Raw genomic sequence first — 15,622 nt, 5'->3', positions numbered from 1 at the left:
AAGAAAAATATTCTAAAAGTCTTTGTATTCCTCAAAACACTTAGGATAGTTCTTAGCAAGTAGATATTACCATAATTCTTTCTGGAATAATATCAGACATGTAGTAGTGATTTAGCATTTGTTAAATGAAGGAATTACTTGATATTACTACTTGTTATGATACTGTTTACCGAATTTAACATGATAAAGGACTTCAAATAAATACATTTGATTACTTTTTTTTCTGTTAGGTTATGAATCTGAAATTTGTTCTTTGTCCTTTCTATAGGATACTTCAAACTTTGTGCCGAAAACTAAGACTTCCTGAGACTTTTAACTTTTGTCACTTAGCACACTTAACGCCAGGCTTTGTTGGTGCTGATCTGATGGCACTCTGCCGAGAGGCAGCTATGTGTGCAGTCAACAGGGTCTTGATGAAGCTACATGAACAGCAGAAGAAAGATCCTGAGATTGAATGTTTGTCATCTGAAGGAGGCCAAGAAGAAAGATTGGGAACTGAACCCATATCTGAAACTCAGGTACTTATAAATGTTTGTGTTATATTAAATTCAAGTACGTGTTAGTATAGATGAGATTTAGTTCTTTGCAGAAAAAGTTTGCCAGCTTATGTTAGGACATTGACATATATTTCCTAGTTAACTTTTCGGTAGGTGAACTAATGATAATTTTCTGACATAACCAAATCCTTGTTTCTAGCTGCTCTCAGCTCTGGAGACCAATTTTGTGAATATGAGAGGAATATTTATGAGTCCAAGATCAGTGTTACACTTTTGAGTAAAATCTTAGTGTAATATATATATCATTTTTATACTTTGCACAGATGACTTCTAGATATAATTTGATCTGTATAATCTTGTGAAGAAAATATTATTTTCCTCATTTTATCATCCAAGACACTAAGCTTAATATGTTATGACTTGCCCCAGGCTACATAGCCTCTGCTTTATAAAGCAGAGACTTAAATCCAGGCCTTTCCTATTTAAATCATTTGTTTTTTCCCTTGCATATTTTAAATTAACATTGTTTTTGTTAAAAATCACAACAAGTTCATTTTTTTTATAATATTGCATGTTAGGATTTTTTATCTCAAAGTTAGAATTTTTTTTTTTTTTGTACCCTGGATTGAACTCACGAGTGAACCACATCTCCAGCTCTTTTTTGTTTATTTGTTTGTTTGTTTTGAGACAGGGTCTCTCTAAGTTGCTTAAGGCATCATTAAGTTGCTGAGGCTGGCTTCAAATTCATGATCCTCTTGCCTCAGCTTCCTAAGCCACTGGGATTACAGGTGTGCACCACTGCACCCCACTCAAAGTTAGAATTTTAAAAATTGAATTCCCTAGATTTACTCATTTTTTTACATTTATCCTTTCATGTACTTTTCCAAATCAAGAATCCTGCCATTGAAGTTCAAGATTCATAATACTAGGAAAATAGTCTGCTCTATATTTAGTTGATAAAACATCAGGGAAATATATAATGAAATTATACTGTCACCAGAGTAAATAACTTTGCTTTAATTTCATCAAAATTTAGTTGCTTCATGAATATTTATAAATGAAATGGGAAATATCATGATTGGTGAAATGGATATTTGCCAACTGCTTGTGATTGCTATATCTAACCCTAGTATAGTACATGGAAATTATTCTTATATTTGATTATAGTTGATTTACCTTTACTTGATCTGTTTAGGATAAATGAACATGTCTTCTGTCAAAGCGAGAAAGTTATTTATGAAGTTCACTGTAACTTACAGAATATTGGAGTAATAATTTTTAAAAGTATAATTTGTAACTTTTTAACAAACTGTGACAAAACCTTATAACATATCCCCTCCACCCTCAACCCCTGTTGTTCTTTTTAAGGATGACTTGCAAAGGCTTCTGGGGTTATTAAGAGACCAAGATCCCCTTTCAAAGGAGCAGATGCAAGGACTGTGCATTGAATTGAATGATTTCATTGTGGCTCTAGCTTCAGTCCAACCCTCTGCCAAAAGAGAAGGCTTTGTCACTGTCCCAAATGTGACATGGGCAGATATTGGTGCCCTAGAAGATATTAGAGAAGAGCTCACGATGGCAATATTGGTAGGTATATCAGCTGCTAAATGCTATTGGTATGTTTGATAAGTTGAGGGACATAAAGCTACATGCATGTTGACCAGGTTGTATGTCTAAAGTGACTTGGATTATATGTTCTCTTTCTTTTTTCCTACTTTTCCAATGAGTTTTATTATTAGTTAAATTCTGATTCATAGTCCCAGCATAGGGATCACCATGAACACCTTTACCACCTGTAAAGGTAAGAGGATGGGGGCAGTGGGATGGAGCCAGTTCATATTTTCCCAGGAACCAACTTTGTGTCTGGCAGTTATCTCAGGTTGAGACCCCAGGAGGGCAGAGGGACTTGCACAAGTTTTGGTACCACTCATACAGAGATCATGCTATCACTCCCTTATCACGGCAGTAGAAATTCAGGTAGTTCTGCCAGCAGTTCCTGGTGAGGTTCTGTGCGGGGAAGTGGCTGTCACAAGGGGTATTCATTTTCTGTGTTTTCTGAGTATTGGGATTGAACCCAATAGTATTCTATTTGTGAGCTACATCCTCAACACTTTTTATGAGAGAAATCTTGCTAAGCTGTTGAGACTGACCTCAAACTTATGATCTTCCGGCCTTAGCCTCCTCCGAGTACCTGGGATTACAGGTGTGTACCACTGTGCCTAGGTCAGAAGGAGCATTTACAAACTAGAAGAATATAGATTTCTAACACATTGGTTAAAACAAAAAAAAGTTAGTATTTTGTATAATTTTAAAACAATAATAAAAAGACACATGAACCAATAGCAAAATGAATATACATTTCATAGAAGAGGAAAAAACAGTGACTGGTAACATAAAAAGATGTTCAACTTTATGCGTAAAAAGGCACATTCTTGATGTCTTCTGCCACGGTGCTCTGCCCTTGGCACACTCTAGACGGGCACTCTACCACTAATCTATATCCCCAGCACTTTTTCTTTTTAATTTGAGATAGGATCTCACTAAGTTGCCCAGGCTGGCTTTGAGCTTAAGATCCTTCTGTGTTGGCCTTCTGAGTAGCTATGATTATAGGCGTGAGCCAGTTGAAATATTGTATCTTTATTTATAAAATGTTCTTAGAATGTAACACTTAAGTGAAAATTTCTCAAGAGTAATAACTTCTGTTTATCATCATGAAACTCATGTTTGAAACAGTTAAGCCAGATACTGCTCTTATCTTCAGGCCTCATAGTGTTGAAAATACATGTCTGGAGGTGAATTTGAACATATAGTATAAAAGAGAAAGCCATCATGGGTCTCTGCATTACTCTTTCCAGGCACCAGTACGTAACCCAGACCAGTTCAAAGCTCTTGGATTGGTGACTCCAGCAGGAGTCCTTCTTGCTGGTCCTCCTGGCTGTGGGAAAACTCTGCTGGCAAAGGTATGGTATGAATTTAACTTTAAATGTTACCATGAGATAAACCTTTTGCATAATTTCTGTTAGAAATTCATTTTAGCAAAGACGGTAACTTTTCTCAGGGAAGTTTTACAAAAGTTAAATCAATGAAAAATGTTGGGGGCTGGGGATGTGGCTCAAGTGGTAGTGCGCTTGCCTAGCATGCATGAGGCACTAGGTTCGATTCTCAGCACCACATAAAAATATATTGTGTCCACCTAAAACTAAAAAATAAATAATTTTAAAAAAGTTACTTGTAACTCAGGTTTGAATTCAGCACCACATAAAAATAAAATAAAGATATTGTGTCCACCTAAAACTAAAATATAAATATTTTAAAAAAAAAAGAAAGAAAAATGTTTAAATCAATTATAACCTCACCAGTTTTCACACATCATTTATCATATTTCTGTGTATAATATTCTAGTATTTTGCAGGGGGATATTGAGTGTACTATATCCTTATCGTGTGTTTTGAGACAGTCTCACCACGTTGTCTAGGCTAGCCTCTAACTTGCAATCCTCCTGTTCAGCCTCCCCAATGGCAGAATTATAGGTGTGTGCCATTGTACCTCATCTATTCTAGCTTTTTAGTAAGTATTTTTACATAACTGTACTTTATAGCCAACTTTGTTTTCTACTATGGTGTAGGTAAGTATTTTACTATAATCCTGTATGTATCTTACAAGTTATTTTTAAAATTTTTATTCATAGAAGGAAATATAAATAAACAAACGGGAAAAGCATTGTTTATAGTTCTTCCACTAATACCTACTACCAACTACTGTTTCCTTTTGGTGTCAGTCCTTCCACATATTTTTTTATACATACATATCTAAATAGTGTATAAAAGATAATATATATTGGTTTTTACAAATAGAAGGTTTTTAGATATGCTTTTCTCATTTAGCAATATTTTCTGAACATCTTCCCATGTCAATATAGTTACACATCAATTTTTTTTTTTTGGTACCAGGGATTGAATCCAGGGGTGCTTAATCACTGAGCCACGTCCCCAGCCCTTTTTAAAATTTTATTTAGAGATAGGGTCTTGCTGAGTTGCCTAGGGCCTCACTAATTTGCTGAGGCTGGCTTTGAATTCGCAATCCTCCTGCCTCACCCACCCAAGCCACTGGGAGTATAGGTATGTGCCACCAAGCCTGTTCTACATTTTTAGTGCTTGGATAATATTCTACCATAAAAGATGTTTTATAATTTATGATAATGATTCTGCATTAGAACACTACCTTATATAATCTTTGCCTACATTTTTGTACCCCAGGCTAATAATTTTATTAGAATGCATTCCTAGGTTGGAGTTGTGGCTCAGAGGCAGAGTGTTCACCCAGCATGTTTGAGGCACTGGGTTCGATCCTCAGCACCACATAAAAATAAAATAAAGATATTGTGTCTACCTATAACTAAAAAATAAATATTTAAGAAAAAATAATGCATTTCTAAATATTTTTCAGTTAAGAAAAATGAATTTTTTTTCTTTTTCCAGGACTGGGAATGGAACCCAGAAGCATTCTACAGTCCTTCTTTTAGTTTTTATTTTGATACAGGGTCTTACTGTGTTGTCCAGGTTGGTCCTCAAGTTTTGATCCTCTTGCCTCAGCCTCCTGAGTAGCTAGGACTACAGGCATGTGCTCCCACACCCAGCAAAATGCACAATTTTTTTTTTTTTTTGGTACCAAGGATTTAACCCAGGGACACTTAATCACTGAGCCACATCCCCAGCCCCCTTTTTATATTTTTTTAAAATTTTGAGTCTCACTCTGTCTCAGAGTCTCAGCCTCACTAAATTGCTGAAGCTGACTTTGAACCCGTGATCCTCCTAGCTCAGCTCCCAAGCGCTGGGACTACAGGTATGCACCACTGCACCTGGCTAAAATGCACTTTTTTTTCTTTTTTTGGTATGGGGTTTGAACCAGGAGTGCTTAACCACTTAGCCACTGAGCCACGAGACAGGGTCTTGCAGAGTTGCTAAGTGCCTTGCTAAGTAGCTGAGACTGGCTTTGAACTCATGATCTTCCTGCCTCAGCCTCCCAAACTGCTGGGATTACAGGTGTGTGCCACCATGCCCAGCTTAGAATGCACGTTTTAAAAGCTTCGTGTGTATGTGTGTTTACAGGGTTTGAATCCAGTTCCTTGGTCAAGCTACACAAGTGCTTTACTACTGAACAGTGTCCCCAGGCCCTTTTCTTAAAAGTTTTGAGACAGGATCTTGATAAATTACCTAGGGTTGCTCTCAACTTGCAGCCCTCCTACAGCCTTCAGAATAGCTGGGATTATAACCATGTGCTGCTTGCCTAGCTGAACTCTATTATCAAGGTACAGACAAATAGTGTAGTCTTCCTAAAAGTTTGTACCAGATCCATATGTCAATAAGGTATGAGTACTCTTTTCCCCATATTCTAAATATGCAACAGTCATGAAAATTGCTTTTAGTATTTGACAATCTGATGTATAAAAGTGATATCGTAGAGTTTTTAAATTGCATTTCAAAAATTATATTTATTGGTTTATTTTTTTTCCTGAATGGTCTATTAATACCATTTACCTATTCTTCTACTGGTATAATTCTTATGATGGCTATGATTCTTCTAGAAGCACTATATTTTAAGATCTGTTGTATTTGTAAATATGTTTTTCAGTTCATTTTTACTTTTTTAACTTTATTAGTCATGTTTTGACACATTGGTTTTTCTTGTTTATTTCACTTTTCTTTCTTTCTCTCTCTCTCCCCCCTCCTCCTCTCCCCCTCCCTCTCCTCCTCCCTCTCTCCCTTTCTTCTTTCCTTCCTTCTTTTTTTCCTTCCTTCCTTCCTTTCCAGCACTAAAGATCAAACCTAGGGTCTTGTGCATACTAGCCAAGTACTCCACAACTGATCTGCATCCCCTATTTCATTTTTATTTGGCCAGATTTTTAAAAAAAGATTTATTTTTTAGTTGTAGTTGGACACAATATCTTTACTTATTTATTGTTACATGGTGCTGAAGATCGAACCCAGTGCCTCACATGTGCTAGGAGAGTGCTCTACCACTGAGCCACAACTCCAGCCCCTGTGTGAGCAAATTTATGTGATTTTTTTTTTCTTTCAGGATCACAAACGACATAAAAAATAATAACAGTTTTGCTGGGTGCAGTAGTGCATGCCTGTAATCCCAGTGGCTCAGTAGGCTGAGGTAGGAGAATTGCAAATTCAAAGCTAGCCTCAGCAATTTAGCAAGGCCCTAAGCATCTTAGGGATTAATAACATTTTAAGCAAGTACCACAGCAGCTCAATAATTTTTTTGATTCTTTATTATATATCAAATACCCATTGTCCCATGTACAAAACTTGTTTTTACTTATATTACTAAATTTCCTTGCCTAATATTCTCATTACTCTTACAGTATTCCTGTCAGGAGGTAGGGGCAGAGGAGAAAAAAAGAAAGCAATTCAGTATTTACATTTTTCACAATTTCAGAATAACAGCTAGAAAGGAAGTCATTCATGTCATGGTTACATCTCTTTAATTAGTCTTGTTCACAGCAAGACTGGAGAGGTGTGTATAATTTGAAAGTCACAGAAAATATCAGAGATCCAAATTTTCCTCTCTTTTCCCTATACCAAATGACCAACAATTTGATACCACTTTGTTTAGTCATATTCTTAATACCTGACTTTACAGAGCAGTGAATTTTACCTAGGATTCCATGGATAGACTCAAAGCTTCAGTTTGTCCATAAGCCCAGTCAGTATGTATGTGTGTTATTTCTGGGAAAGAATGGTTACAACATTCATTAGATTCTCCAAGGAGTGAATAACCATATGCCAGAAAGTCAACGAATAATAGAAAATTTTCTTGAATGGGAGAGACAAAATGTTACCTATAGTAAAATTATGGAACCATCTATGAGTCATTACTTGGTAACTTAAGTGTTGAATATGAAATTACGTTGTTGGCTGATCTTGGTTGTTTTGTATAGTCTTAACAATAAAATGATATAATTTTCCAAAGCATCAGCATGTATAAGTAAGTAAATAGCATAAAGTAAAGGCATGCAATTGCTGGAGCCAGCACCCTGGAAATTAATGAGTGATGAAAGGGAAATAGAAAAGAGAATAAATAGTAGGAACCATTTAGTTGTCTGGAGATATATAACATGGAAGCAGAGACCTGCTGACACCATAGTGCAGGATTCATTATGTGCAGAATTCATCATAGTGAATAACATTTTTGTTCACTATATTTCATTTAGAACAGATTTCCACCAATATCAGGAATTATTTGGGGTTTCAATGGTTTTAACCCAAGTTAGCTGGCATATAGGTGTTGAAAACCTACTATGCATGAGTTGCTAGATGTGTATCCTGTTTTACTTATAGTTTTGAGCAAGAGATAGGAAAGTTATGAAACTGGCAGAAGACAAGAGAAGGATTGAGAGATGTAGATAATCCATGTATTGAACAGCCTTTGTTATAGCAGAGCATTCATGCATGTCATTGGTTCACCAGGAATCTGTTAATCCTGTTCTTTGTCAGAAATTGTTTGAGGTACTAGGGATAAACTAGTTAAGATGACTTTTCTAATGAAATTTGCTGTCTACTTGGAAGAGAATAACAGTAAACAAGTAGAACAATAAAATTTCAGGTTCACTAAGTTATTATGGAAATAGTGTTGTGATTAATGATTGGTAGCTACTTTAGATAATGGTGTTCAATAAATGGTAACATTTAACAGTGTGAAAGAACCAGCATGAAGAGGCAGGCAAAGTAGGGGAATAGTTTTTCAGATAGAAGGAAGAACAGTTATAGAAGCCGTAAGGTGGTTAAGGACTTGATGAGTTTGGAAACAGGGAAGGAATAAGTAGTTAGACTAAGGAGATGTCATGTCCCAAGATGCAAGCTCAGGAGCCATGGTAAATATTTCAAATTGTAATTGAAGATGAATGGGACATGTAGTAAAATAATATGATCTCATGTGCATTTTTACTAGAGTACTCTTTTTTTCTTTTCTTTCTTTCTTTTTTTTTTTTTTTGGTACCAGAAATTGAACCCAGGGGCACTGAGCCACATCTCCAGCCCTTTTTTATATTTTATTTAGAGACAGAGTCTCACTGAGTTGCTTAGGGCCTTGCTGAGTTGCTGAGGCTGGCTTTGAACTCAGGATCTTCCTGCCCCAGTCTCGTGAGCTACTGGGATTACAGGCATGCACCATCAAGCCCAGCTCTTTAGCGGAGTACTCTTAACTGCTGTGTAGTAAATAGATTGGAGGAAAGCAAGAATGAAAGAAAACCAGTTAAGGGTTTTCTAATCTGTTCCAGCAAGAAAGGATGGTGGGTGGTCTAGATGAGGGTGGTGATGTAGAGATGTAGAAAATGTATCAGACCCACGTATATTTTAGCATTATAGCTAATAGAACTAACAGATGGTTGGGGTAACATGACAAGCAAGACATGAGACCAGGGGAATACCAAGGGTTTGGCCCCAAAATTATATTTACTGAGATGAGGTATAAGAGTTTACAGGTGAGTTTTGGAGGAAATTGGGAGAGAAAAAAACAGGATTTCTGTTGTGTAAATGATAGGTTTGAATACTTGTGTAATTGGAGTAGAGATGCTGAATATAGATCTGGAGCTCAGATTTTAGATTCCAGGATCTAGGAATAAAAAAGAACTGTTTCGTGGTCATTTTGAAGTTGCAGTGAGTGATTTATTCTAGTTTTATCTTATTTATTCTTAGATTCTTCTACACATATGTGTTTCTCAGTAAAGACTGATTCTAAGGGTTTTTTTGTTTGTTTGTTTTTGTTTTTGTTTTTAATCATGATACAGGGGATTGAACTCAGGGATGTACCACTCTGCTATGCCCCCCAACTCTTTTATTTTTATTTTGAGATAGGGTCTTGCCAAGTTGCCCAATCTGACAGAGCTTTGTGATGTTACTTTCTCAGTCCCTTGATCATACTGAGGTTTTTCTATATTTTGGTTTGTAGATTCATGGGTGATTGCTTTCATTGCACAAGGCATTTCTTAAGTGCAAAGCTTGATATCTCACTGACATTCTAAGCTAGGACTCTAAATACTTTTATTTACAGTGTCGTAAAGCATGTTTATACAAACAATATATACATAAATATTTTTGTTATTCCCATTTGATTTGTAGTTGTCTTAGCAATTCTTAGAAAGTTGTAGGCTAACATTTACTTTCTTTGGTTTTCCTTTTGTATTTTTCCTTTTCCCATTTTTCTCTTTTCCTTCTGATGAGAAATAAGCAACTATAAAAAGGAAGAAATACAGTTAAAGCCAAATTATTATTACTCTTTTGAGTATTTGTCTTTTTGGTGATGTCTTTTTGTTTCTTCTTCTAGGCTGTGGCAAATGAGTCTGGACTGAATTTTATATCAGTCAAAGGCCCTGAATTACTAAATATGGTAAGTCATTGGCATTAGCCATTATTTTAATTGGGAAAATTACAGTATGAAACCCCCTCAGATCTTAATCACTGCTATAGGAATGAGGTGATTTAGCTTTGCTCACTACTAGGAGTGTATAAATGCTTTTTTTTAAAATGATTTTTAAAAAAATATCTTTATTTTACTTATTTATTCTTTATGTGGTACTAAAACTCGAACTCAATGCCTTGCATGTGCTAGGTGAGCACCCTACCACTGAGCCACAACCCCAACCCATAAATGCTTCCTTGATTGAATCTGATAACCTCTCTGACCCTGAATCCTCATACCTACAGAGAGAAATAATTTATTACAGTTATTGACATTTTCATGTGTTTACCTAGCACCAAGTATTTGTCATATGCTTCACATTTATCATTCTTGAAAAATCCTGTGAGATGACGTATTCTTTGTTCTGAATAAGGAAACCTCGGAATGCTGATGTATCTTGCCAAAGGGTGGCAGCTAGGAAGGACGATAGTAGAAGTGAGATTTGAACCCAGGTTGTCTGGTTCCTGATATGCTTCCCTATCCTATTCTTGTGTGACTCAAATAAGTTAAGTATTAGTAAATAAAAGTACTTCAGGGGAAAGAAGTCACTAAAGTGACATCTTCTTTCTACATTTAAGCAGTTTATGCCTCAAATTTAAGAGATTTTGAATTTGTTATTTCTAGTCCATTCCTATGTAAGTATAAAACTCTCATTCAATGTTTGTAATATATACAGACAAAGAAGAAATTAATGGTATTTGACTTATAGGCTGCTGCTGCTGCTTTTTTTTAATAATGATCCTGGGGACTGAACCCAATTACTCTACCACTGAGCTACACTCATAGCCCTATGAGAACAAGTTCTTTTTTTTCCTCTTACTTTTTTTATTTGTCTTTTTAGTTATACATAACATAGAGTGTATTTTGACATATCATACATAGATTGGAGTATAACTTCCCATTCTTGTGGTTGTACAAGAACAAGTTCTTATGTCTAACTAAAAACTGAAACCATATACTTATGTATAACTTGTATATTAATTAGTCCAAATATTATTGCTACTTGTGAATTGCTCTATTTCTTTTTTTTTAGAGAGAGAATTTTAATATTTATTTTTTAGTTTTTTCAGCGGACACAACATCTTTGTTTGTATGTGGTGCTGAGGATCGAACCCGGGCCACACGCATGCCAGGCGAGTGCGCTACTGCTTGAGCCACATCCCCAGCCTTATTTCTTGACCTTTATATTTTGATTTAGTTTTAACATACACTAAGACATTGTGAAACCTGTGAGAAGCCTAACTGATTCACTTTGACTTCTCTGTTGCTATAGGACATCTTTTCCCTTTTTTTAGCAAGATGTATAGAAATAAGAATAGAGGGCTGGGGTCGTGGCTCAGCGGTAGAGCGCTCGCCTTGCACATGCGAGTCCCTGGGTTCGATCCTCAGCACCACATAAAAATAAATAAATAAAGATATTGTGTCCAACTAAAATATATTAAAGAATAGAACAGTAATTGACTTGGGTATTTAAAATACTGTTGAATTAATGAAAATTATTGCTAGGTATTTTATATGCGCAAAGCATAGGAGATCAGTTCTAAAATACAGTAGAATACAAAGGATTTTTTGAGCTAGAGAAAACCTTGCATCCTACTTAGTCTTCATTTTATGAATGAGGAAATTCCTAATAAACTTAAATAACAGTTAATTTTAGTAAGAAGTTGAACTTTATGAATTTGGTTATTTTTATAGGTCAACAGTGGTTTAATATCAACATTTGCATATGTTTAGTCTAATAATTTTTTTGGACAATTTTTTTGGAGCAGTGTCATTTGTAACTACTTTTACTATCATTTGGCCCAAACCCCAAGTTGAACAGTGCTGCATTTTATTTTCTTTTTGTGTATGTTTAGTATGTTGGTGAGAGTGAACGTGCTGTACGACAGGTTTTTCAGCGTGCTAAGAACTCAGCACCCTGTGTGATATTCTTTGATGAAGTAGATGCTTTATGTCCTCGAAGATCAGACCAAGAGGTAAGTATCATAGATTGTTGGTTTGCAGATTTTTTCTTTTACATACCATAAATATTTTTTAGTTTCCAAGTCAGGTACTTTTTATGAAGTCATTGCTTGGGAACATTGCAATTCTTTAAATGAAGAAACTTAATAATTTGAAATCAGAGTTTAGAGATAACAGTTATATTCCATAATAATTTTTTTCCCTATGATGTATATTCTTTTGGTTGCACAGTGTATAGTAATCCCAATTCACACAAATGAGTAGTTGGGAATGGAAGTGATAGTAGCCTTGGATACTTTTCCTTGAATCTTGTAATTATGGTACTCTTCAGTTATATTGGTTCTTGAGACAACATATAATTTAAGACGTCATACACTTAAAATAGTGTCTCATTATTAATTTTTAAGACTGAACACCATTACCATCTGGGGAAGTTAAGTGACCTGCATTGAATACTACTTGTGTAAACCACACTGAATCACAGTTCTTTCACACTTCGCTACAGAGAGTAGAGGAAGCACTTGTTATCAGGAGTACTATAATTTAAGAATTTGAAGCTTAGTAAAACATAGAATAAGAATATATAACCTTTTGAAACAAGCAAACAATTATTAATAAATACATTTATTTCATGATCACTGAGGAAGTGACTGCCCTTCTAAAACCTGGGACATCTTTGTGATTTAATTTCAAATAGTTATTCTGTGTGTTCTTAGATTGTGAAACATTAAATACCTCATTTCACTAAAAATCACTAAAAATCTTCAAAAGCATTCAAAAGTTGGAAAAACAAAAGTTGACTAATATGATTTTGACTCATGTAACAATTTTTTCTCCTCATTCAATAATCATCAGTACCATAACAGGTCATCTTATAGTTTTTTCATGGTTCCCTGTTATATGTCCAGCTCGTTAGGGCTTGATTTGCTCTGGATTTTGCTCCTGTTTATTCTTTGCTCTTTTCGTGTAAATAAATATTTCATTTGTCCATTGCCTTTCAATGGTTTGCAGCTATTACCAGCTGGTAAATCTAAATTTGGAAAGGTTTATTGGCAATTACTATTCTCAAAAGAATTCTGTAGCCACATAAAGTGTAAATTAGGATTTCTAATTTCTAGGTTATCTCTTGTATATCTGCTGTCATACATTTCTGTACTCTGATGTGTAAATGGTTGCTTTTTCACCATTTTCCCCTGAAGGGATTCTAAAAACATTTCAAGTTTGAATGTATTCCTTTTAAATTTTATTAATTATACATGAATACATACTTGTAACAACTTTGTCTGAAGAGTAAAAGTCAGATAGATGCCAGTGGTGCATGCCTGTCATGTCAGCAACTCAGGGGGCTAAGGCATGAGGAGGGCAAGTTTGAGGCCAGCTTAACAATTTAGCAAGACCCTAAACAACTTAGCAAGACCCTGTCTCAAAATAAAATAAAAAGGGCTGGAGAGGTAGCTCCATGGTAAAGTGCCCCATGGTTTGATCCCCAGTACCAAAAACAGAAGTGGGGTACTGGACATGAGGTATTTAATGAGGTATTTAATGTTTCACAATCTAAGAACACACAGGGAAGAAGTCCTTCCTTTCTGTTCTCCTTATTGCTTTTCTTGGAGGTTGCTACTGCTAATTATTCAGTGTTAAGGGTAAACATATCCTTAACTAGAACCTTTTCCATAAATTCACTTTTTGTGTAAATGTAGTTATTCTATCTTGATTATTTTCCTATGTACTTAATAACTTTATTATAGAATTTACTTAATTATTTTAGACATTTACATGGGTGTCTGGTTGTTTCTTTTACAGACAGAACTATTAAATGTTTGTATTATATATTTGTGTATACATGTATGAATATGTGTGATGGAGTTTGAGAAGTGTAAATCATGGTTGAAGATGTATATGAGTTAAATTTTAAAATATAACAAATATTTTGTCATCTTTCACAAAACTACAGTCACATATGCCAACCAACTGTTGCATGAAAATAACCATTTCCCATACTTTTTTCAACAAAGGATCTTTATTTTTTGTCAGTTTTACTGGCAAAACACTAAACTTTAGTATGCATGTCCCTGATTACCAGGGAGGTTAATAATTTTCAATAAATTTGCATTTCATCTTTTATACATTAATCTTATTATATATCTTTTGACCCTTTCGCTGTTGAAATTATTTTTTAGTTGTTGATGGAATTTTATTTATTTATTTTTACTTATTTATATGTGGTGCTGAGAATTGAACCCAGTACCTCACATACCTAGTGGTAGGCAAGCGCTCTACCACTGAGCTACTACCCCAGCCCTGGAATTTTTAAAATTGATTTATTAGAGCTTTTTGTTTTGGTATTAAAGATTGAACCCAAGGGCACTTTACCACTGAGTTACATCCTCAGCCCTTTCTACTTTTTATTTTGAGATGGTCTTGGTAATTTGCTTAGGGTCTCATTAAATTGCTGAAGCTGGGCTGGCCTCAAACTTGTGATCCTCTTGCCGTAACCTCTTGTGTCGCTAGGATTATAGATATTTGCCACTGGTACCTGGCAATTTATTAGAGCTTTTTATGTATAATGGTGTTAGTCCTTTGTCCAGTTATGTGTACTGATACCATTTACCCCAGTCTTTTCATTTATCTTAATTTTTTTCTATAGAATATAATAATTTTAATAAACTATCAACCATTCTTATATTGATTCTTTTTTTTAAGGATTTTTTTTTTTTTTACTTGTAGATGGACACAATACCTTTATTTTTTAAAAATTTATGTGGTGCTGAGGATAGAACTCAGTGCTTCACGTGTGCTAGACAAGTGCTCTACCACCGAGTTACAACCCCAGCCCCATTGTATATTGATTCTGATATTTTTCTCTTGCTTAAGAAGAACAATGTTGGGAGGGAAGAAGAGAGGGAAAAGGGAAATACTAGGGAATGATACTAGCCAAGTTATATTGTGTGTACCTATGAATATGTAACAACAAATCTCACCATTATTTATAGTCATAATGCACCAATAAAAAAATAGAGAAAATTTTTTAAAAAGGACAATGTTAGGTTTTATTCTTACCTAGTACCACTTAATATTTTTGAGTCTGGACTATGACTCTATTCATATTTTAATTATTATGTCACCAAGGAATGAATGAAAAGCAGGCTTACCAAATATTTCCTTCTAGAATAATCAGTGGTTAAACCAGCTACCACCTGTGTGCATAAGTTATATTGAAAAAAAGCAGTACTGACAAAATGAAACAGCACCATTTTTTCTCATTTCCACCATCATACATGGTTTTTTTTTTTGTTGTTGTTGTTTATTTGTTTCTATGTTTAGGTGATTTTTCCCTTAACCTTTCTCTTGGATTATTGCCCTGAATAGCCTTACTGCTGTTTGCTTCAAGAAAAAGAGGAAAAAACTTTAGTGCCCTATATGCTCTTCTCTGTATTGTGTTGAAAGATTTAGAACATGTGATGTACTGGGGAATCTGGAGTTTAGAAGCTGAGTTTACTTTTGCCCAAACACATTTATTGTGCCTGTTAGATCTTTGAATAAGTTTTATGTCTCCCCTTTTCTAGTGATGAGACTTTGGACAAATTCTCTAAGCTTCTGTTTCCTCATCTAGCTTGTGAATAATAACAGGATTGCTAGGGAGTCCACTGATTACAACCCGTTTTATACCATGTTGCCATATATTGAAGTGGTCA

General features: G+C 35.0%; 1 protein-coding gene across 10 annotated transcripts in view; it reads left to right on the top strand.

Annotated features, from left to right (window-relative positions):
* The window catches only part of Nvl (nuclear VCP like), a 132,390-nt gene that overhangs the window by 54,241 nt on the left and 62,527 nt on the right, over positions 1-15,622 (top strand). For all 10 annotated transcript variants that reach the window (XM_058571768.1, XM_058571759.1, XM_058571753.1 and 7 more), the window contains 5 exons: positions 269-518; positions 1,866-2,084; positions 3,353-3,457; positions 9,831-9,893; positions 11,822-11,941. In XM_058571768.1, coding sequence (XP_058427751.1) covers positions 269-518; positions 1,866-2,084; positions 3,353-3,457; positions 9,831-9,893; positions 11,822-11,941 — 757 coding nt within the window. The remainder of the gene's footprint in view (positions 1-268; positions 519-1,865; positions 2,085-3,352; positions 3,458-9,830; positions 9,894-11,821; positions 11,942-15,622) is intronic.

Source organism: Marmota monax, unplaced genomic scaffold (genome assembly GCF_021218885.2).
Source record: "Marmota monax isolate L192 unplaced genomic scaffold, Marmota_monax_Labrador192_F-V1.1 WCK01_AAM20220418_F8-fsc00153, whole genome shotgun sequence".
Lineage (NCBI taxonomy): Eukaryota > Metazoa > Chordata > Mammalia > Rodentia > Sciuridae > Marmota > Marmota monax.
Note: the sequence above shows the minus strand (reverse complement) of the source record. Positions and strands in the feature narration are given on the sequence as shown.